This window comes from Pleuronectes platessa, chromosome 7, assembly GCF_947347685.1.
Source record: "Pleuronectes platessa chromosome 7, fPlePla1.1, whole genome shotgun sequence".
NCBI classification, from domain to species: Eukaryota; Metazoa; Chordata; class Actinopteri; order Pleuronectiformes; family Pleuronectidae; genus Pleuronectes; species Pleuronectes platessa.
In genome coordinates, this window is record NC_070632.1 from 6,669,949 (window position 1) to 6,693,972 (window position 24,024).

The following is a 24,024-nucleotide window of genomic DNA, read 5'->3' on the forward strand; positions in this document are numbered from 1 at the left end:
CGATTTGGGCCTCGTCCTCGCCCCCCCCCCCCCCTCCCCCGTGTGCAGTGAGTGCAGGAGATTTGTCGGAGCGTTTAGCTGCATCACCCGGTGGCTTTAGGTGCTGTGATGGGATTAAAGGAGGGGGGGGGGGGGGGGGGGGGGAGCATCTGATGGGATCAGACGGAAGTCGGGACGTGAGCAGGAAGTCGTCCCTTGGCGCAAGAAGAAGAGTAAAACCCACAAGCCGATCAACAGGGATTGATAGTATTTCATCACCTCTGTCGCAGAGGTTGTTGTTTTCACTCGTGTCGGTTTGTTTGTTTGTTTATTTGGTGGCTGATGTGGAGTAAGAGGCAGATCCAGGGTGTTTTTATTTCCCTTTATTTAACATGATAAATAAATCATTTTGGTTTTCAGACCACTTCCTCTTGTATTTTATGTTTATTCTATAAGAACTAGACAATCATTTGTAAGTAGTTTCAGGGGGAAATGCTGCCTTGTTTGCTAACAACATTTTGTTATTTTTAACTAAACTATACTGCTCCTAGGAAAATGACTAAGTCATAATCAAAATATAGGCAAAACATCAAAATGGGATCAGTTATCTACTGTTAAGAGTTGCATACCCATAAATATTCCACCACATGTTCTTGAGTAAAGATAACACAACACAACCTCCTTTGAAAGACCCACACAAAACCTCCTGGGATCTGGTTACATCATCTGCAGCAACCGAGCATTATGAAAACCGATGGTTTTCCTTTCGTGTGCTGCGCCCTGCTGGTTGTTTGTGGTAAGTGCAGCAACACCTCCAAGTACGCATTTATACACAAACACATATTAAATGGATGAAATGTGTGTTGAAGCTGATCAAACAAAACTGTAAACAATGGAATGTTATGTGGTTAAAATTCAAAGACACATCAAGTGAGAGATTATTTTTTGTATTTCATGAAATTGAGAACAGCATGCACAAAAAACAACAACAACAACAACAACAACAAAGAAACACAATAATGAAACATGCAGCCAGCATCAGTCCAAAAAAACATGTACCGCTGGACCAGCCAACAGATTCAGATTTCACAAAGTACAAGGAAGTAAAAACAGATGAAAAACAACAACTATAAAATTAAAAATTAAAAAAAGAAAAGCAACATGATGAGCACGAGCAGACGGGCTGCTGTTACAGCACCCAACCAACAGAGGGAGGCATTACAGTGTGAGGTCGCTGACATGAACAGTGGAATGAACAATAAGGATGAAAAACTTGACTCCAATGTTTGATCGTCTTCATTTCAGTTTTTCCAAAAGCACAAAACAAATCAACAGCCGTTATGGGACATTAACGACTTCTCTGTAGTGAACGGTTGTTGTTATTTTGTTATGATAACCCCAACAGGGAACGTCTGTCGCCCCCTATCGGTTCAGGTGAGTCTAAAAGGCACATCAGATTGAAAACAATGAAAGAACCTGTAACTATGCTTTGGTAACGTCTGTAAAAAAAAATGTTTCAACTCACTTCCAAACAGTTGGTGTCTCATGTCGGGAGGATTTGTATCCACCGCGTGATACAGGTAAATCAGTCCAAACACATATTTCCAGGCCCTGCCCCTTTTAAATTCAATAATTTTCTCTTTTTATTTCGTTTTAAATAAAATATAACTTCAGGTCCCAGAACATAACAAAATATCAGGGGAATGTCATGTCAATAAAAAAAAAAAAAATTATTTCCAACCAGTACGATGACTATGAGACGTTGAAGGTGAACAAGTTAAATCCAAAGAGAATGTAAAATAAAAAGCACATGAACACGAACATAAGTGACAACAAACACATGTTTCTCTTCTTCCTGTGCTGTCAACAAGGCAAAGCAACATTTAAATACTGCATGAAACAGAGAGGGTTGATTCAGGATCATGTTCAAACTAAAGGACTTTCCCCTCGTTAGCGTTTCACCCTGGTGACCCATCAAAGTGTCTTTATACTGATTTGTCCATTAGCAATCCCTCTTTTCTCTAAAGACCTGAGCTGTACCAAGTAGTCTGCATACAGTGCATCTATTACAGCCAAATACTGAGGACACACAGCGCTAACTGTACATCACTGTCAAGTAAATACTGTAGTCGTTTATTTATTTGTTTGTTCGTCAGAAGGATCACAAAAAACCTACGGAACAGATTTCAACAGAACTTGGTGGCAAGATGGGAAATGGGCCAAATATGATTTTTGGCATGTATCTGCAAAACGAGTGGATGCAGGAATTTTCTTTCAAGGAATTTTCATGGTTTTTGATGGTGAAAATAATTCAGGCCTATGTAGGGGACTGATATCTATGTGCAATTTGGTTTGGATCCAAATAGAAATCCAGATTTAGTGGATTTAAATAGGGCTAAAACCTTTAACTATCACCGACGTGCAGCTGAGATAATGTGCATTCAGTCAGGAATCTACAGTTTATATGGATCAACAGGGTTTCTGCAGGTTTGAACAAGTTAAATTCAAGACTGCAATGAATACAATTTGAGATTTATGTCAAGTACAACAGATAAGAAGGAATATCTGAGCCAGGATTGAAGATAAGGTGAAGTAGCCTGGTCAAGAAAAACCCTGGAAACATCATGTTATCTCTCGAACTACAGGCAGGAACAGAACGTGTCCATGGTCTTTCCCACAGAGAATAGTCCTGACCGCTTCTATGCTTGTAGTTTTATTACATCGATCTAATATCTATATCATTGAGAAACAACTGCAACACACAGAGGCGTTAGCGTTAAATGAAAGTCAACATAATCAAGACCTGCCTAAGTTATTCTATTTTAATGTATTCAATTTTCTAAAGGCCTTAAAATCTGATTCAATTTGAGACTTTTTCAAGACCCAGCTGAAACCCTGCAGAACTATGTCCACACAAACATGACAGATTTTTGTGTTTGAAGATTTTTTGTGTTCCAAGGCCATGTTGTCAAGGTTGTCCGTCAGCCACGAAACATGAACACAAACCAGAGACAGGAGACATTAGCATGAAAGAAAATACATAGTGTTAGTCAAAATGATCTAAAAAATACTAACCCAGAATAAATCTGTGCTACTTCAGTTAAGTAAGGGATGAGCAGGTAGTGTTAATGTTATTAGTCTCTGCGGATGCTTCTCTGTGCCTACTGTCTGTGAACTTTGACCTTTACTGTAGCCTCGTACAGTCGGCTGGGTCGGGGGGGGGGGGAGGAGCTACGTCACATTGTCAAGGCATTGGCTCATCATGGCAGAAAACATGAAGTAGCACCTGATGGTTAGAGGGAGGTTAAGGGCCTGTGATGGAAAACAGCAGATACCTGTAGGGCAGGTAAAGTGACACGAGCAAAGGGAATGAGCTTGTTTTCCATGTTAGGGTTTGTCTGTTAAGTGAAGGCAGCATGGGAATGAAACCACGACACAGAAAATACTGAGTCTGAAAGTTAAAGTTAAAGTCCTTCATGTGAACTCAGCGGGGATCCTTCCCCCGATCCACAGAAATATAAACGTCCTCTCGTCCCGACCTCTAAAGAATACTGTTCAACTTGTTCTTCATAACACTGTCTCTCATTTGACACCGCAGCTGATTCCGTGTCAAACATCCTGTCAGTCAGTTTTTTTTTCACGAGGGCGGCCTCTTCACTCAGAAGCGAGCCCCCCCCCCCTCGACGTTAGCAGGACTGGATCTCTCTGCTGTACACCCTCGGGGACTTCCATGGGAAGCATTGTCGGATTAGGCGAAGCAGGCAGGCAGGGTCAGTGGCGTGACTGGTTAGAGCTACGGCGACAGGAGGCCGGGTCTTCAGCTGTGGTAGCCGGGCATAGCTGCCTGTTTCTGGGAGAGACGCATCAGCTCCTCCCTGATGGCCTTGATCAGGGAGGCGGAGGAGTGGGAGGGAGGAGATGTATCCAGGGGCGGTGGGGCTGACATGTAGCCGCTCACAGGGGGATCCAGGTGGGCCGGGGGGGCCGAGGGCTCCCTCATACCACCTCTAGGCATCTGGAAGATAGGGGAGCAGGAGTAGTCAGGACAGTCCAGGAACTGAAGCGAGGGAAGAGAAGACAAAGAGGAAGAGGAGGAGGAGAAAGTGAGGAAAACACAGGAAAAGTGTAGAAAGAGAAAACAAGAAGGAAATATAAAGTGGTAGAGAACTAGAAGGAGAAGGCATTAAAAATCCACTCGGCTGAATAAAGAAGAAGTTCCACAGCTTTGTGTTACTTCACTACAGATCTCTGCTTCACTCACTGCATCTTTTTCAGCCTTCGCTCTGGAGAAGTTGTCGTCGTGGTAGTGGTTCCAGCCGATGCCTCTATTCTGGCCCGGAGCAGCTCGCACCCCTCCTGGGTAACCGTTGATCCGACTGGACAGTCCCACTTGTGTGAGATGATGGAGCTGGGCGCCTGCACAGAGACACACACACGCACACACACACACACACACAGACACACATAATCGTTACAGTCACCGTCTGTCTGTCTCTGTCTGTCTCTGTCTGTGGGTAAAAGCCAGAATCCCTTTCTATTGGTCTAAGTCACAGGACGACAGCAGCATCGTTCCAGTTTTACTTTAATATCTTAAGAAAAAAGACGAGGCTCTTTAAGTTTGACAGGTTAAAAGTATGAATCTGTGGCTCACATCCAGAACAGAGTCCACAGACAAACTCCCTGTGTAAAGAAAGTAAATAATGTTCAACCTTCAAGTGTTATTGCCCGTTTCTTTTTCCGGATTTTAATTTCATGTGGCTGTGGGGACATTTCATTCAAAATTAAACTTAGAAAATGGGTTTTTTTGCAGGGCTGTATTAGAAGTTTAAGGCTTTCTGCACATTGTGTTTGCACGTTTGTCATTTCCACTCGTACCAGTAGTTCCCCCCACTGGTCTGGGTCTTGCAGACGAGGGCAGCTCATCAGCGTACAGCCCCCTGCTGGAGTACAGGCTGTCTGACTGGAACTGCTCGCTGAGGCCTGCTGGTTCTCCTGGTGGCAGGAAGCTGGAGCCCAGGCCCTGCCTGAAACACAGACAGGTCCACATGCGTTGAAGTTACCTTTTCTTATATCCAGCCTCTACACTGTCATTCCACAGAGCTTTTAAAATACAGAACATTATTATCCAACTCACTAACACAGCTTCATGGTGAAGGCAACTAATCTTTCTAGGCCAAAATATGAAAACAGAGACCAAGAGGACAGTGTCAAATAAGTAGGTACAACCAAAATGACGTTGAGTGTAATAAGAACTCCCTGTAATGACTGAAACCACATTTTCATTTGTCATAAAAAAAATTCAACGTGTAGTTTAAAAAGAAAGTTTGTCCCATGTTCCATCCACAAAGATGGAACAATACTGCAGCTAGCCACCAGGGGGCAACCGAGATGCTTTGCCTTAACTTTTGAGGAGCTGCCATGTCTCCAGTCGCTACATACAATCTATATAAGAAATATATATATGTAAATTAAATGAGTCTTATTCAGTTTATATAGACTTGAGGTTTCACATCTCACAACCACAAAGTAGCTGCAACAAACAGTTTGATATTTCATTTCCACTGGGATCCAATTTCCAGTGGTGATAAGTTCTGTGACCACAAATGCATCCGTTGGGTTTCCCCTGGCTGCTCGGCTCACAGGAACATGAATGGAAGCTGATCATGTCATTGTGTTGCTGTGCAGAGTTTGTCTTTGTGTGTTACGACACAAATGTGTGTGCCTGTGTGCGTGTCTGTACGGGGGCCTTGGTCTTTTTGGAGCGTGTTAAGAGACCACTGCTCGGACCTGATCCATTAAACCAATAAAATAAAGATGACTCCTCCTTAATTATTCACGAGGCCCAAAGCACTTGATGCACCTAGAGGAAAAATATTCCCACTGGTGAGGAGGTGGAAATCCGAGCTGCACTGATCAATGAGAAATCATTTTTGGTGAGGGAAGAAGTGAAAGTCAAATAATCGGATTATTCATTCATTCATACACGAATCATCAATTTGCTCGGACTGCTCCACTCACCTCGGTGTCAGGCCTTGGACTGGAGGGGGGGACAGAGCCAGCTCGGTGAACCTCTGGAGGGAGACAGAGACAAACACACAGTGCTTAGAAGATGGTGGAAAGAAATTCAACCAACACTTTGTTTGTAGATCCTAGAAAAGGCTTTTGCCATCAGGGCTCCAAGGCTCTGCATTTGAAATCATCGATTAAAACATATTTTTTTAGAGGAAAACCTTTTAATATCTGATTGTTGACTGGTTTTAATGGATATAATTTGTTTGTTGATATCTGGTCTTTTTCTTGTTTTCTTGTTCCAATGTATTTTGTAAAGCACTTTATACGTTGTTTACAGAATGTGCTATAGAATTTTAAGCTTTATTACTATTATATTATATTACGTATTCATGACACGCACCTTGAAACCTGAGGAGACACTGTCGGTGTTTGTGGTTCTCGGATATAATCAACTTAGAAGTATTAAAAAACTGGCAGGCGGCTCTGATGCTGTAACGTGATAAGACAGAATGAAATGTTGCAGTTGATGCAAATAGAGTTTGCAGTGGATGTTCATATTGCTTATGAAACCAAAGCAATACTGTGCCTATCTTTTATTTTGACAGTGAGAGCAAAATCATATTAGTAACCCCAACCCAACCGATAAATTAGATAGGAGCCTTTCACAGACATATTGGTATCAGCGTTTATGTTTTCTGTAAAGAAAATTATGCATATTTTCTGAATTCAAGTTCCATATATTGGATTGTCCTATGTGTTTTCTTTTTTAATTCAAATAAAATATTTATTTTAGGATTTCACATTAACGACATCTCTGAAATCCTTGCCACATTTTTTAATATGGATATTGCCCAATATATTAGTTTAGGAAAAGTTTTACTCCCTAATATCAGTATTGGCTGCAGAAATCAATATCTGATCAATATTAATTAAACATTAAAGAAGCATAGTGATATTTAAACTATGGTCAATGCAGTCCTGTCTTAGTGATATACCCACTGTGCTTCTAGGTTTCCCTTGATAGTGTGTGTGGAATGAACACTTGTTATCAACACAGTCATAATGCTGACAGCATACGTAAGCCTCTAATCTAATCTGAGGGATTGAACAGGAAACAGTCTTTACAGTTTCCTAACCGCTAATATAATTCTCTTTTCATGAATTCATATCCATATAATTTCATACGATTCAATATTTCTCATATAAAGCCCACGAGCACTGACAAACTTTCTTCAAATTGACTTTAAAAGCCGTGGATATGATACAGATAACTTCCCTGTTGCCTCTTGACACACTGTGATATACAGGCACAGTGTTATTGTCTGAATTTCAGATAAAACAATCTGTGAAAACAATAGAGCCCTTCAATGAGTGTGTGTTCTGTGAAACCAGCTCACAATGACCAGATGAAAACATTATGTAGTGTATATCACTGTAGGGTCTTAGGAGTTGTAGATGGCTGATGGGGGGGGGGGGGGGGGGGGGGGGGGTTGTAAGGTCGCAGCTCTGCGGGGGCGACAGATGGAGGAATACTTAACTGATTAGTTTGCTAAGAGGACACGATTTAAAGTGGAAGCTATGGGAGCCACGCTGGGAATGAGCTGAACAAACGTTCAGAGAAAGGGAAGAGACAGTGAACGCCAGGGATTTTTTACATGTGTCTTCTGTGTGTTTACAGTTTGGGCTGTTACAAATTTGCACAGGGATTTCTGAGAGCCTGTCCCCAGATCAGTGAAATGAACAGATACACGTCGGACCACAGCTTTGGAGGATGTTTAACAGGAAAGAACAATTTGTTTCCAGAACATGATTTTGCTCAGTGTAACATTTGGTGTTGACTGAGAGATTAAAGCTGTGCCATGAGTTTTCAGCACATACAGTCACCAGGGAGGGTTTACTTACACTAGGGAAGGGGTTAAGAGGTTGATAAGAGGGCCCCCAAGGCCTGGGGCCCCGGGCTGGAGGGCTGGAGCTAGGGGGGTTGCTGTTGACCCCTGGGAGGGTGATGCCCGCCGTGCTGCCCTGAGACGTGGGCGACACGAGGGCAAAGGCATCGTCCAGCAGCGAGTGCATCTGCTGCCGCGCCTCCTCGATGGAGGGCTGCGGGGGCATGTAGGGGGGCGGGGGGGCTGCGTGACCTGGAGGAGAGGAGCCGGGACCCATGAAGACATCGTCGGTGGGGGAGGGGCTCCCGTAAGGGGACATCGGGCCTTGGTCGGGGTCCGACTGGAATGAATAAAACATATTTATCGGCGATTAGAGAATATTTTAAGTAAGATGGCATATATCTCATCATGAGTCTGCTCTACTCACTACGTAAGCCACATTGTTGACCCCAGGACACTTCCTGTAAGCAGCATCACTGTCTTCAGTGATCAGCTGGTCTTTGTCTGCGTCCATCATCCCGTTCAGCTGCTCTTTCATCCTCTGTTTGGGAGAGCGTCGCCCTCGACCACTGAAACAAAACAATGGGAGGAATGTTCATACATTTTTTCAAACAACTTTCTAACACGATACCAAACAAGGGGCCTGACCCGAAAAATCTGAGCCCAAACCTTTTCTTGGATTCCATGAAGATTGAGGGCATCTGCGTGTCCGGGTCCAGGATCTTATCAATCTGCATCTGAGCTTTGTGATAGATGTGATCCTGGTCTGTGGGGCCCCCGTTCACCTCGTCCATGGTGGGGAAGTCGTAGTGGCCCTTCCTCTTGGCCCGCAGGCGGATTTTGTTGCGGTGGTGCTCGATTTCTGACTTGTGCCTCAGTGCTACCTGGATCTGAGGAGAAAATGACATCATAAAAAAATACACACTTTACCAGCTGCCAGCAACCAATCAAAACAGGTAGTGAGGGAAAATAGGACATGCAAAACTGTTATTAGTAAGAATCCAGTCTGTTTTATTACATTTATAAAAGTAATTAAGTCTCTTACTTCTCTGTACTTGTGCCAGTTTGGCTCAAATATGGTAACTTTCTCTTGTAATAAAGAAGAAAGGTTGACGGCAGTTGACAGCGCTGCCAGACTAGATGTTGTTTTTGGACTCTGGATAAAACAGATGTGCATGTGTTTTCAATTTGGACGAACAAGTGTTCACCTATTTGATCCAAACCATTTATTTATTTAAACAATCATTAAGCCAATTCTGCTTTTTTCCCCCATTGTGGTTTAACTAGTGTGCCGACTGTGAAAAGAGCAAAAGCAGCAAACCTCTTTGTCGATGAGGTTGGAGTCTGACAGTTTGCCGTTGACCGGTGGGCTGTGCAGCGGTGGGACAGGGATGGGCTGCATGGCGATGAGCTGCACTTTATTGGGAAGCCTTCTGCTCGAGTCGGTGGCACGAGACATTCGATCGACGTGTTCGAAGATGGCGGCCGATGACAGCTTCTCGCTCGTACCGTTCATGGGTGGAGGACCTGAGGAAGGAAACAGGTAAGTCAGCACAGGGTGGGCTTTTTATAGATCCTAATACTACTGAGCTAAAAATGGCAGCAGAGCAATGGCGACTACTGTGCAAGGATTTAATTCTATTGGTTTTATTGGAAATCTGACTTTTTTAATCTCAAAAACGTGGATTAAATCCTTCCAGAGGTGATGTGAAATGGACACAAATTGTAAACTTCATATCAAACAAGGGCTTTTCCTATTGTTTGTAAAGCTGATTGTTTTCTACTCAGGCAGTGGCGGCTCAGGAGACAGTGATGGATGGTGAGAAGGAGCTGAGCACAAAGCTACCACAGGGACACGATGACACACAGACACAGCTGCTGGAGGTCAAGCCTGAGGTCTAAAGACACACAGACGTAAAAGAGGACAAACCCTTACCGATTCTATTCTTGCCTGCAAACCACAACAGAAAGGAAAAAGAGAGTTTTATTGAGGGGAAGGAGATCGAATAAAAAGCACCAAACATAGAAGTGGTTACTGTAAGTTAATAATAAAACACCAGTGACGTGAAGTCTGGTAGTTTCAATCGCTAGAAGTGAAAATAAGTGCAGCGGAGACGGACGGAAAGGCAAGTGAGTCATTTAGAGAGATCATTTTCCACCGCTGATAAAAGCCTCTCTTCTGGTTGGAGAGGAAAAAAGGAGCAGCCACTAATGAACAGACAAAACACGGATCTAAAGACAAGCTTAGAAAGAAAGATAGCTCATTACAGAAGAGCGAGTGCGCCTCATACACAATCTACTTATAAACACTGCGGTCGAGTATACACAGTCTCAGGCTTGAGATTTATCATTAACAAAACAGAGACCATTCCTCTGTGGGTGAGTCAGGCTGAGGTCTCTGTGCCTGACTGCGTCTGGCTCCAGCTCCGAGGCTCTGAGTGGCAGCACCGGCTTGAATCTATCAACAAGCTGTCAGAGCGACTTCAGTGTTTTTCTTCCCTCCTGTTCCCTGCACACTTCATTCTCTCTGGACTTCTCTCCACCACTTCCTACCAGTAAGTTCCACTTTCACTGATTCCCCCTCTAACCTTTGAGTCACTGCTCAATTTGACGCTGCACTTTTCTTCCTCAGTAGTTTTTCTACTTTGCCTTTTTTCCAGCGCTTCACCTTCTCCCTTCCTCTCGGTCTGACCCTCTTGTCAATCAAGGCACGCCTGCACGAGTTGTTCCCTCTTTATCTCTTTATATCTGCCAATCCCTTCAGCCTCCTCCCTCCCCCACTTGGTAATCACTCTCTCTCTGTGTTTGGAGGAGTGATGTGAGTGTTGCCAAGGCCACTTGCCGTTTAAAACATTGATGGGGACCTTGCGGGTCTGCTTGCCGTCGCTGGGCGTGGCCTGGCCTCTCAGGTTCTCCTCAGCTGATTCCTGCACACTGGAATGGTCACTCACCACCGAGTCACCGTCTGACGGGGAGATTCTACCAGTAAAAACACACACACACACACACACACACACACACACTTACATGAATAATAGAATCTAAGGTCACACTAACATTCTGAAATGCCATGCATTATCGAAAAAAAAATTACGGGAAGGTATAAGCTGGGGATAGACTTCTAAGAAATATAATAAGTATTTTTAACAACACAATGATTACATTTACAACTAATTCATGTCTATAAGCATAGCTAGGAGGTAATAGTAAAAAATACACATATTTATACAAGTTATACTGTAAATAAATGATAAAATAAACTTTTAACTGCAAAAACTGAAACATAAAATATACACATATATTGACTTCATATAGTGTCAGTCAAATAGAGGTCTGTGAGGTCCCTCGCTGTCTAATGCATCAATAATTGATCAGAGGATCTGTCAAAAGCTTTTTAGTCTGGATGCCTGACTGTTCCAACTGAGGTGAGAAGAAATTCTGAGTAAAAAACAAGCTAAATTAAATATCCACATCAAAACCTAAATACAGTATCTGTACAGGGTAGTGAAATAGATCAGTGCAACAATAATACGCATTGCATAGCTGAGTAAAGCATCACAGAAAAACAGGTGATGCTAATTCAGGGCGTCCTGTCTGACCTTTCTCGTCTTCGGCCGCTGCGGGACGCCCTGGTGGAGGAGGCTGAGTTTTTAGATTTGGGCGTGGGGATCTCTCCGTTCTCGGAGGGACTGAAGCCCTCTTTCATGGACAGGGGGAGGGACCCGGGGCCGGGCCCTGACGGCATGGGCTCCTGGATCACCATGACATCATCCTTACTCGGCTGGCCAAAGTGCAGCTTGGCAAAGTCGAAGCCTTTTACACTGGGGGCCTGCAGCTAAGGGAGAAACGGAAAGAGAGAACACACAATGAATTTCTCTCGAGACTTTTGATCTGCAGTGAGTGAAGCGACAGCCGGATTCACAGAGAGACAAGTTCTGAGTTCACAATTAGGCTGAATGCCTGATCGACAGACATTAATGAATAAAGAGAGAGAGAGGAGCGGGGATGAGTGGGAGACACTGAGCTGCTCTCTCTCCTTTGAGGTGGGTGGGGGGGGATGGAGGCTGGCGATGGAAGCACTGAGACTATTTGAGTGTAAAGCCCTCAGGACTTTCCAGCAAGAGTAAACAGAGGATGTCAGATCTCAGTGTGAGTGCTCACAGTTTGTGAAACTCTGGAGCTGTGACATCAAAATGAAGCTACGAGAGAAGAGCCCGTTCATTCTCTGAGTTGAAACAAACATATGCATCTTAGAAGAGTCTTGTTGTTATGAAACTAATCCAGTTGGATGTTTGTCAGAGTAAAAGTGCTAAAATCTGCCATGAGTGCTTGTATAAGGTCAAAAAGCTTGAGGTTCTTATGTATAATTAACACTGAAGCTGGAAGAAAGCAAACAGACAGCTAGCGTCACATTATAATCTATAATTACTACTTCATCTGTTCTAACGGTTAAATAGCAAATCACCCACAACAGACATGAAGCATGACGTCATTAACTCTACGACTTCACAAGATCTAAACACAAACACACCGAATCGATGTCACCACACCACAGGGACATTCACCGATACCAGATTTTCTGTCTCTGTTGTAGTAATTGGGGAAAGCAGGATCCTAATGTCCACTAATGCAAACAAGCACTTGTCTCTATGCCTACATCACATTATACCTCCTCTTTGGCTCCCCGTCCTTTAGACAACACTTTCTTTTTCTCATCTGTCTTCATCCCCCCTGTTCTCTTCGGCATTGCTCTGCTCTCTTGTCTTTTTGGCTCCTCTGGTTTAATTCCTTTCTTTTTCATTTTCTCCTTTTCCTCATCTTGGTCCTCCTCTTCTTCTTCCTCCTCCTCCTCTTCTTCTTCTTCTTCTTCCTCCTCCTCTTCCTCTTCTTCTTCCTCCTCCTCCCCCTCTTCACTGCTCATATTGTTTTTGCTCTTGGAAAGAGCTACTGGACTCTAAGCAGAAGCAATGGCGGATAGAGTAATAGTGATGATACTGTCATATCCCCCAGACTCAATATCTAGACAATTAACCAGTAACGACCATGTACTTTAATAAATATAACTGTACAATATATAACTAATTACCATCGAACGGCAAGAGTTCACAGCACAAAAACACAAACACTACATCTCCTACGAACCACCAGACACTGCTCTGTACCTTCCCCCTTTTAACCTCCTTCACTTCCTCCTCCTCCTCTTCTTCCTCTTCCTCCTCAGACTCCCCCTCCTCCTCCTCACTAAACTCTACATCCTGTTCGAGTGGAGGGAGGGAGTGCTGAAGACTCCTGGACTCGCTGAATGACGCAGTAGACTGAGAGAAGAGGAGCGGTGTTAGGTGACAGATGATTGTGTTAAGCAGAGTGAGCAGGATAAGTGATTCTGCACATCAGATTCATTGCATTGGCTCAATACAAATGGATTGAATCACAGCAAAAAGAAACCAGAGAAAGCATGTGGAGGGGAATGGAAGACAGACACAGAGGATGGTTGTAATTTAACATGCAAAAGAATCTATTTTAACTGTTGTTGTTATTGTGTTAAACCTTCTGATTTAATGATGAGAGAGGCAGAAGGAGCAGAGAGAGCCCTGCAGTTGTGTTACTCAGAGATTAGTGATGCACAACAGAAAGTACAAAACTCTCTTTTATTGTTGTTGGTCAGTGCAGCAGAGCAGAGCTGCTGCACACTGTCCAAAATAAAATCTCTTTTAATGCTAAGTTAATTAATTGTCCACAAGTACACTATATGGGAGATATATATTGTAACTCTAGATATAAACACCAGAATGATAAATAATTCAGCATCACATAAAACTGCTTCTGATTTTCTCATGAATCTGACAATGTGACTCTAAAAGAAAAATGTAGTGCGACTCTCACATCATTTAAAAAGTCTCTTTACTGGGATCATTAAAGTTTTACTAATCTAAAAGAAGAAATGATGAAGAAGAAGTCCAGATTCATGGCAGTGACGGATACATCCAACTAATGAGCAGCTCATTTGAATTTGAAAGTGGGCTCAACTTTCTGGCTTCACAGATCTGCTGCCTTAACCCCTTTTCTGCATTTCTTCTTTAAATGAAGACGCCTCTTGGATGAGGGGTGGAATATCATCAAATATCAACCAATAACTCATCTGCCTGCGATTCAACACTTGGAAAACAGGTTAAAAAAAAGTTGCTCACTTCTGACCTCGAGCACAAAGGCATGAATTATCATGTTGAGGTAATTAAATAACGACAAGAAGCAACTTTTTCCTTCTTCTTGAAGTTACTTTGAAATGCTGATTCCACGAAGCTTTGGTCAGACCCTGTGCAACACCGACTGGACTCTACCTTCTGTCTCTGCTGCTGGATGGAGGTCATGGCGTCTGGCTGGAATTCCAGCTTGTCTGTGCGACACAGTTTCCAGTAGAGGATTGAAATGATGACGAGGACGACGAGGAGGGGAATCACCACCCCGATGATGATCCACACGTTGGTGTTCTCCTTGTCGGAGGGGGAAGACGTCACTTTCTCTACAGCTGTAGACGAGGTGATAAGGAACATGAAGATAGGGACATTTAGTTTAACATTGCACCTTAACAGACATGGTCCCTATTTGTTTTTTGCAAGAGTAATTTCCTTCCTGTACATGGTTCAATATTCCAAACTTACCCTTTCATTCCCTTAAGCCTATTAACAGACATAGATGCTAAACTAAACACGCAGCATTCTTTGAGTGCTGGCTCCTGCCTCACTGTTCATACTCTTCACTATTCGTTTTAATTAACACTCATTTCATCCCCAGGGAAAGGACCATAGGAGAACACAGTCGACACAGAAAACAAACTCCCTTAAGATTCTCTCATTAGGCTTCATCCGCTGTTTAGATTCTTAATGAGGAAGAAAGGCTTTTGGTACAGTGAGCACAAGCGGAGGTAATAAGCTCAGATGTTACTATAAACATACAAAGGAACACACACAGCCAGCGGTTAACCTGCTTTTTTCTTTTGAACTATTTCCCTTATATTGTGTCTTTTTCCTTTCATTCCCTCCAACACAGATTTAGCTTTAGTCAGTCAAGTGCAACCTTGAAAAATCTTTTTTAACTGCAACACACATGACCAAGGCAAAACAGTCGGTGAAGCAGTCATGAGTACAAAACAATAATTATAACAGTAAAATCCAGATCAAACTGAACCATAGTTTGGATAGTTTGCAGCTTAAAACTATTTTCTTTGAATAGCTCAGACTTTTTAAAAAGTTGCAGGAAGTTGAGTCATCATTTAACAATAGAGGAAGAAAACAAGGTGGAGGAAAGTCGCAGGACTGCTTGTAGGCACAAGATAAAATTAATGGTTTGGATGACGAGGAAAAATCAACCAAGGAAACTGATTCATTAATTTCCTCCATTCAAACTGAAAAACTATTTTCTATGCACTGAATTGATGACACAAAGATGTCAGACACACAACAAATCAAATTGACAGAGGTGGATGCAGCCCACGCACATGCGAACAAGACGTATATATGTAATTCAACACCTCTCCCTGAATTGCAATGTGAAACCAAAACTAACCTCATCACATTTGGAGCAGACCCAAATAAAGATCTCACTCTCTTCTTAGTGATGAAGTTGATGTATCACTGTATCATCTACAATCACTGTAGATGATTCTGCCCTGGGACACGACAGAAATGCAGATCCTAAAAGAGAGAGGCTAAAACTAATCTAGTTTGTCCATGTCGGGGACTATGTTCTGAATCACTACAACACTTGGCTGCCCTTGAATGTCACTTATCTACAAAGAAAGAGGTACTCACGCTGTGCCAAAACACCCTGGACACGATAGCCCAAGACGATGGCCGCCCTTTGAACATCCAGGTTGTTGAGCAGGCCGGCTGTTTGGACTGCAGGAACTCTCTGACCACTGGAACCCTCCACAAAATACACTATCTCCAAGGGGTGGTCCTCACCCTGTAGCCGGCTCGCACTGACAACCTGGGAGTTGAGACAAGGAAGGAAGGGACAGTTTATCATTTGCCCTAATATCAGAAAAAATAAATAATATGGTACATGAGGAAGCATAGACATAGAGAATATTAGATTTTTATGCAGATGCAACAACTGGAAAAAAGCACTTCCAAATGAGCATGAGATCTGTCGAAGTAATGCACTACACTCTCTGCATTAGAAGTCAGTGGGCTAATTTGGGCCCTAATGAGCAGAGTCACTATTTCAGTAATAAAAATTACTTTTTAATGATGAGTCTGGCACCTCATCTTTTACGGAATCCAGTCATATTAATCATTTTACATGATTTGTGACTGCAGAAATGAAAATGAAGGCACAGACTATTTGTATTCTTTTGCTCGTGGATGTTGGACTGAAACTTGGGACACAAGCAGATTAATCCAAGTGAAACTGAGTATTGTTTATTGTATAAATTGTACACTGCTATAACACAACATTACAGCTGTATAGATTTACTTGTAACTGTTGCAAGTGCAATTGAAAAAAAAGCTGCATGTATAAACACATTTATACACAAAAAACCACACACACACACACACACACACACACACACACACACACACACACACACACACACACACACACACACACACACACACACACACACACACACACACACACACACACACACACACACACACACACACACACACACACACACACACACACACACACACTTTGAGCTGTATTCCCATCAGAGTATTTCATTGTTGAAATATTTCTCCATGTCGTCTATTATCGCTCTATCTCTTTCTCTCGCTCACTCCCTGTGTGTGTGTGTGTGTGTGTGTGTGTGTGCGTGCCGTCTCCCTCTGGGTGCCCCGAGGCACACACCCAGTCTGCTGTCTGCATTACTGGAAAGAGTAAAGCGCAGGTCATGCCTGGGCTGACACAGAAAAGCGTCTGGGCGGACTCCCTCATCCAGGATATAATCCGGCCCATGCATGGTTATTAGAGTGGAAAGACAGCAGTGTGAATGTGTGTGTTATTGCGTGACCCCAATTCAACCTCCTCTTTTATCAGTCTAGGCCGACTCACAAGAAATTCTCACAGGTGACAACACCACACTGATACTGGATGAGTGTGTGTGTGATTCTCCTTAAATTCAGTGTGAGTCGTCTCACCCTCATTATATCCAACAGACACTAAAAGACGGAGCTTTGTCTTTGAAATGTAATATTAAAAAAAGTCTTTCAAAGAGCTTCCTGAATGAAAGTATCCCATTGAAGCTCGAAGGAAAACAAGCCCAGAATACGGCTTCTTCAAATAACACAGTCATATTTGTGACTGTGAAAATATCATTTTTTTTAACGTAGAGATGCCAGAGCCTAAAATTAGAAATGTAATCTTAGCACAGTCACTAAAGGGTTCACACCAACTGTGTGGTCCTCACTTGTCCTAAATTGGTCTGCCGGTTTTATGGAGACGGCGCTGCAAGAGGGAGAAAGGTCAGAAACAGTGAATCTGCGACTCAACCAAGGATGATATTCATCACTCTGACATCCCTCTTGTTAAAGACCACCATATGCACTCTGACTTCATGATGTTGGATCAGTTATGCATCTCTTCTCTCTCAACGTGTCTCCATAATCCAAGTGATTTGCTTTCCCTGTTTCACCAATTTTGGAATCTTTTACCTAACCCTCACCCTATCTCTCACTCCATAATGCTTACCCTCACACACACACACACACTCTTAATCATTCCGACTGTCGGATACTGACAGAGAAAGAGAAATTAATAATTGATCCGCTCTTAGCAGCACAGGAGCCACAAAGTAACAGGACCAGAGAAACGAGGAAGAGGAGAACGAACACAGACTCGTGATGCTGTCGTCGCTGAGTGGCCGGCCCCTGGGCCGAATGGGATGGTGTTGCCATGGTGACCGAGCCCTAGTCTGTACCCTACCAGATGAACCGAGCAGGTGCTGAGAGAGCTCACAAAAGCTAGAGCCTGATTAGTAAAGCAGAACGGCTCTCAGTGGTAACGAACACACATAATGAGCCCTCAGTGCTCAGGGAAGGTGGATAGAGAGAGCCAGCATCAGGGAACAATGTTATAAATGGTACAAGGAAGGAAGACTTTTAAAGATTTAGTGACTCATCCATTCAGAAACTCCCACATTGTATTGTTTTTGTTATGTAAGAAACAAGTAATTCAATAAATATTGTATACAGTTTCCAGAGAAACATATTGTAAGTCAGTATTATCTAGTATTGGTGCCGAGGACGTACCTGCACGCTGCTGTTGCCTGTGGTGGTGGCTCTCCTAACACGTCTGGCTTGTCCCATCGCCTCCCCGAGTAACATGGCCACTCGACGCTCCATGGAGGCTTGGAAAGTTCTTTCCTCCACTTTCTGGTCAAGTACACCCAAGAGCACTATATGCACAGACAACATAATTAGGATTCAGTGTAAACATAATGTCATATATGCTGTAAGTAATAACAGTCAGATCTAAAATCCATTATACCTGTTTTAACCCAGGAGGAGCGCAGCACTTGGCTGGTGTTCAGCTCTGGATAATGGAAAGCTATTTGGAGAAAATGGGGTAATAATGTTTATGTACAGTAATACAACAGTGAAGTGGCAAAAAATATAGTGAAAAGACTGAGTGGTACTCACGCTCAGCAATCTGCAGCACAGGAAAGCCCATGTAATAGCTGAATTCCACCATGGTGAGCTTCATCAGAGCGTTGCTGACCTCGGACCCCATCAGATAACCCCTGGAGCCACGCACGGTGAAGGTAATGTCCACCGGCTGCCTCACTAGCCGCTGCTCCCGGTATTTTGGAGCATCCATGGTTATGTTTACAATCTGAAACCCAATTAGACAGAGATGTACTGACTCGTAGACACAAGATTACATAACAAAATTATAAACATTTTCCATTCTGCTGTTGAAGCAGTTTCTGGGAAAGCTTGTATGCCTCTTAAGGCGTTACAATGAAGTTCCCCATCTGAAAATCAATGGCTTCGGTGACTGGAAAGCCGAACACAATGTGGTGTTGTGTGTGGCCCAGCGCACAGTTTGCTAGTTCTTCATTAAACATTTCACTCTCTGCAACAAATCCTTGCTTTAATCCTTACATTTATTTCAAAGACTATAATACAGCCATCTGTGTTAAACAGGATTACGCAAAACTCTACTCAAGCCAACTAACCACATAGCCAAATTAGTTCTTTATTAACAACCTAATCTTTTTTAATACTCAACAAGTAGAGCATGAACTCCCTCAGAGTGAAGTATCCCGGGGTCTTGTTCATGAGTGCAGTAAGATGGAGAGAGAGGTGCATGGGAGGACTGTTGTGACGTCCGCAGTCATAGTAAGAAAAAAACTAAACATGAAGTTGCCTGAACCCTCCTCTGCATAGTGTGGGTCATAATGAGCTTCCTTTACTAGATGTCTGTGCTTAGAAAGGAGGCTTGGTTTAGAACAGCCTCTCAGTTGTGCTGAAAGGACCCGGTTCAGGGTTTTAAGATAAGACACAACAGTCAGTGGTTGTTTTGGCTTCTATGTTTATTTCCACCATGGACCTAATAAATTATGGGAAATGGCTGGCTGGAGAGATGAGTCTAATTCAATCAAACCTAACTAGTAATTTAGGTCTTCCAGAAAGTATTGATTTAAATAAACTAGCTTTCTGTCACTCTACATGAAACCAGTTCTGCCACCATGCATTTACTGTAACCCCTAATTCTAAACAATTCTGAGAAAGCAGAACATCTGCTCTTTGCGAAGATGTATCCCTATGAAAAGCAACCTGTGCTGCAGCTATCACAGCCAACCACTGGTGATGTGACTACAGGCAAAGTCAAATCAGGCAACAATTGTTTGATTGCGCAAAATAGCATAGCAGACAATCTTTTAAAATTAATTTGTGCAACTAAAAAGACAAATCTTTGGTTTATTTCAGACGTATAAAATAATACATTTAGTAAATCTATAGCTTCCACTGGAGATTAATTGCACTGAAAAACAATGGCTGTTATTTAGAAGGTTCAAGTGTCATATTGCTTAAAGGTCAAATATTAAACACTGTCCTGGTGTCTTATTCACAGTTTTGATATTCATAAGAAATATATATATATATATATAAAAAACCTGCTTTGTAATAAAAGAAATACATGGAAGTCTCACTTTCTACAAAAAAAGTGCTGCCATGTCAACACCTCAGCTGAAATCACAAGTTCCCTGGCTTCTGCTTCCACTCACGTGCACTGTGAAGTTTGTCAACTCCTTTGAGCGGCGACGCAATTCTGCAAAGGCCATGGTCAGACCTTTCGTAATGCTCTCGCTGAAGTTGCAGAAGCGCACATCAATGTGACTGGGAACAAACTGCAGCACTGCAGAGTAAAACCGTGCAGAGATTTGATCAAGCGTTAAACAGTTATCTCAAAATCGTACTGTCTGACACTGTAGTACCTCCGTTAATCTTGAAAGAACAGATGGTGAAAGGTCACATACCTGTGTGGACTTGATACTTATTATCTGGTGTTGTCCAGTTGGGAGACACAGACAGGAAGCGGCGGCCAGACCTTCGCAGAGTGTTGATGATAGATATGGCTGTGTACACAACTGGGCCAGACACCACCCGAAACATAAACTTCGGTGGCGGGTCCACAACCTTCACAGACAAAGCAGAAATATATGACAGACAAATCGCTCAGTGGCCATGAATTCTCAGATCAACAGCCCGTCTTAAATAAGCAGCTGGTGCTTTTGAAAGGTCACTCTGGGTCTACTCCTGGGGTTTGTTTATTGGAGGATTTAAAAAAAAAACACAGGATGTGCCTTCATGGTTCAGCTGCACCACAGTAATGTATATGTGTACATAAGAGCCATTACATGAAAGCCCATCCATCTAAGAATCACTTTTAACAGGATCTCTCTTATGTCAAAATGTAAAATGTTAAGATTGTATATTTTTCTTATTTCCAAAAATAGACTAACATCTTGAACACTATGTATAGTCTTGAAATAAATGGCTTTACTCTACAACAGAAATACATTTACCTGCAGCTCCACAGACTTGTTGAATTCTACTTTCAGTATGTCTCTGATTTGAGATTTGGCATATCCAACAGTGGCCCCCGAGGGAAAACCTACAGAAGAAAGAATAAAGCCGTGGTTAGGGTCTTGCTACACTATAAAACATTTAACATATTCAAATATATATAGTTTAAAGACACATTTCTGATGTATTTCATTTGTCCTAACCCTATACACATGGACTACGATACAGTTAGTTGCAAAAAAAAATGTCCAACTCACCAATTTTGACTAAGTAAGCAGGATTGTCAACTTTGCAGAAATACTGTCTTGATGTCGGTGCTGTAGATGTGGTCTTTCCACTTGTCGTAGAGATGACGTTGATGCTAGTTGAGGCTTCAGTGGTGGCAGTGATTTTAGTTGTGGGTTGATGAGAATCCACAGTGGCAGTTGTAGTTGTGGGTACAGCAGCCACCGTAGTAGCTTCACTGCTAGTCGGGATCAAGGTCATTGTGGCTGGGTTGTCAGTTTCATCTTCCACCCCCTGATCACCCATGATGACGGGGGTGCTGATAGTGACATTCGTGGTGGGTTTGGTTGAAACAACACTGATATCAGGAGTTGGTTCAGTTGTGAAAGCCGAGACTTGGGGAGTAGAGCCGGTTGCAATAGCAGTTGTGTTGGCAGCAGGTTCAGTTGAACCAGGAGAGAAAGCTATGGTTGACGTAAACACAGGAGTGGTGTGTATGGTACTTTGTACGAGTTCCTCTGTCGCAAACCAATGGACATCTTGCATAGAGGAGGAAGATAATACATAATCTGGCAGCAAGGACGTGGCACTGGGTAGTATAGCTTCTGTTGGTACAGTGCTGTCCAGGCCAACTGTAGGTGCAGACCAGTCAGTGGTGGATACCTTACCACCCCAGAGGGAAGGAGAGAGATCTAAGTAGTGGCTTGGGGCTACTGACAGATCCAGAAAAGGCTCAGAGGCATTGACCAGCTGAGGACTCTGCTCTGTGGTTACTTCTGCAGTTGATTCAGGATGAGGCTCAAACCCCGACATATCACTGGACGACTCTTCCTCAGTCAGTTTGGTATCATTGGTGGCGTTGCTCCTGGGTGGGACTTCTGTAGCAGTAATAGACACTACCGTAACATTCCCTCTGTGTTCAGCTCCAGGGTCTGAACCACTGTTCTCCTTAGTCAACTGAATGGTGTAATACTCCAGGCTGTTCATGTCAGGTAAGAGGACATCTGTTGGTTGGATTGTGTAAGTATCAGGCCAATCTATGTCCGAGGCATCAGGTATGTCACTGTTAGCTGGGGGTGTAGGTTCCAGCGTTAAGTGAATTGTGGAGGAAGAAGAGGAAGGATGGATGGATTTCAGAGGAACAGCGGTACTATATGTTGTCACAAGGCTGGGAGAAGGTGAGATGTGAAGGTGATTCATGGAAGAAGGAGATATGCCCACTCTGGAAGGGAAAGAGGTGTCGTACGTTTCTGTATAGTCCTCTGCATCATACGAGTCAATGGGCACCTTGGTGACCATAGGGTAGTCATCTCCATCTGCATTTAGGAATGACATTGTCTCCAAGTAGTCCCCGGACCCCCAGTCGAAGTCCATGGTATTGGTGGGGTAGAACACCTCTGGAGGGACCTCAGTGGGCTCAGATAAAGGTGATGTAAGGTGGGGGGCGATGAAAGGCACATTGTAGCCAGGGGCCAGGTACTCATTTGAGTCGGGTCGCATATTTACGCCATGAGCTGGTTTGTTCTCTTGCAAGGGGTCACGGCTGGGGCTCAGCGGGGTCACATCAAAGATTTTACTGTAAGATTCATCTGCCTGGAAGTCAGTGAAAGCCAGATTAGGGGGCTCAAGAGGCTGACCAGGCTGTGAGCTCATGATTGTCGGGGTTTGCTCTGAAGCACCATCCTGCTCCTTGGTGAGAGCCGTGAGAGTCGCATCTAGAGCCTTCTGCTCAGAATTAAGGCTGAGCTGAGATGTTGTTGGGTTTAATGGTGTTAAGGATATATTAGACTGAGGCTGTAGTTGAGGTATTGTAAGAGTTGGAGGGAGAGAGGAAGATTGCCTGGCAGAATTTATCCTGGCCAGCCACCAGTCTGGGGGGGGATTAGCCGGTGCCTCAAGTTGTGGACTAGACCCCAGTGCATGTTCAGAGGGGCTTAATGATGGAGTGGGAAGGGGATGTGGTTCTTTTGCAGGGAAGTCACTTGGCGTGAAGGAGTTGGAGTTTTCAGAAGGAACATGCCCCCACGGAAAGAGAATGTCAGCAGCCCCAGCTTCATGAGTGGGTTCACCAGGTGAGTCTAGGCTCTCAAAGGCAGTGTGATATGAGGTTGGTGAAGGAGATGGTGGTAATCCTGAACTTGTAACATCTCCAAGAAGTCCCATGGCGTGGTGTGGTGAGTCTAACAGAGACTCATCTACAGGTGAAAGAAGAGAATACCTCGGTTTAGTCCTGAATAATTGAATGATTCATGACAAACTTAAAAAAAAAAAATTCTCCCAAGCTTCTGAATGTAAACAACCAGATGACTTTAGACACAGTAACATATCAATCTATAATTTGATACTTAGATTAAATTAACCAAGCCAAAAAGTTTATGTTTTCCCCTCTGTCTATTGGGTTGATTGATGGTCGATTGGCGGATATACATGCTCAACTGAGTATCAAAACTAGTTGGTAACTGTACTTGTATGACTTTAAAAAGTGTACTTTGTTCTCTGCATTGTTAAAAATTTAACATAAAACTAAAAACGGGTCCAAATCCCAATAATCTTTTTGAAAAATATGTGGCCAGGTGTTCTGCTGTGACCAACCATGACCTTCCATAGGAGACAGGTAGGTACCTTAGTGAAAGCTATATTATATAATTGGACATGGTGGGATAGCTGTAGTCTGAAAATTACATTTATCTGCGAGGGGAAAACACAAAAACCTGCTTCACAAGGTCGTTTTTATAGGATTCCCATTCATCTTGAAATTAGATATTCCAACACTGGTCATCTCTGGTGTAAAGGTCACGAATGATAAATTCAACTGTTAAGTAGGAACCTTCGTTGAATCTGCAGGCGAAAGCTCCGGTGGATTTAAGATATTCTGTGTGACCTTG

At 43.1% G+C, this 24,024-nt stretch overlaps 1 protein-coding gene across 1 annotated transcript in view; it reads right to left on the reverse strand.

The window, feature by feature from the left end:
• Nucleotides 1-915: 915 nt before the first annotated feature.
• The window catches only part of si:ch211-1e14.1 (UPF0606 protein KIAA1549), a 35,937-nt gene continuing 12,828 nt past the window's right edge, over nt 916-24,024 (reverse strand). The window contains exons 3-24 of the mRNA XM_053427999.1: nt 21,172-23,334; nt 20,914-21,002; nt 20,365-20,524; nt 20,113-20,243; nt 18,521-18,713; nt 18,369-18,428; nt 18,131-18,276; nt 15,686-15,863; nt 14,216-14,403; nt 13,040-13,192; nt 12,547-12,831; nt 11,477-11,712; nt 10,720-10,856; nt 9,814-9,828; nt 9,199-9,404; nt 8,547-8,767; nt 8,305-8,446; nt 7,894-8,217; nt 5,998-6,050; nt 4,855-5,003; nt 4,241-4,395; nt 916-3,994 (exon numbers count right to left, since the gene is read on the reverse strand). Of these exons, the coding sequence (XP_053283974.1) occupies nt 3,797-3,994; nt 4,241-4,395; nt 4,855-5,003; nt 5,998-6,050; nt 7,894-8,217; nt 8,305-8,446; nt 8,547-8,767; nt 9,199-9,404; nt 9,814-9,828; nt 10,720-10,856; nt 11,477-11,712; nt 12,547-12,831; nt 13,040-13,192; nt 14,216-14,403; nt 15,686-15,863; nt 18,131-18,276; nt 18,369-18,428; nt 18,521-18,713; nt 20,113-20,243; nt 20,365-20,524; nt 20,914-21,002; nt 21,172-23,334 (5,582 nt within the window). The 3' untranslated portion in view covers nt 916-3,796. The remainder of the gene's footprint in view (nt 3,995-4,240; nt 4,396-4,854; nt 5,004-5,997; nt 6,051-7,893; nt 8,218-8,304; nt 8,447-8,546; nt 8,768-9,198; nt 9,405-9,813; nt 9,829-10,719; nt 10,857-11,476; nt 11,713-12,546; nt 12,832-13,039; nt 13,193-14,215; nt 14,404-15,685; nt 15,864-18,130; nt 18,277-18,368; nt 18,429-18,520; nt 18,714-20,112; nt 20,244-20,364; nt 20,525-20,913; nt 21,003-21,171; nt 23,335-24,024) is intronic.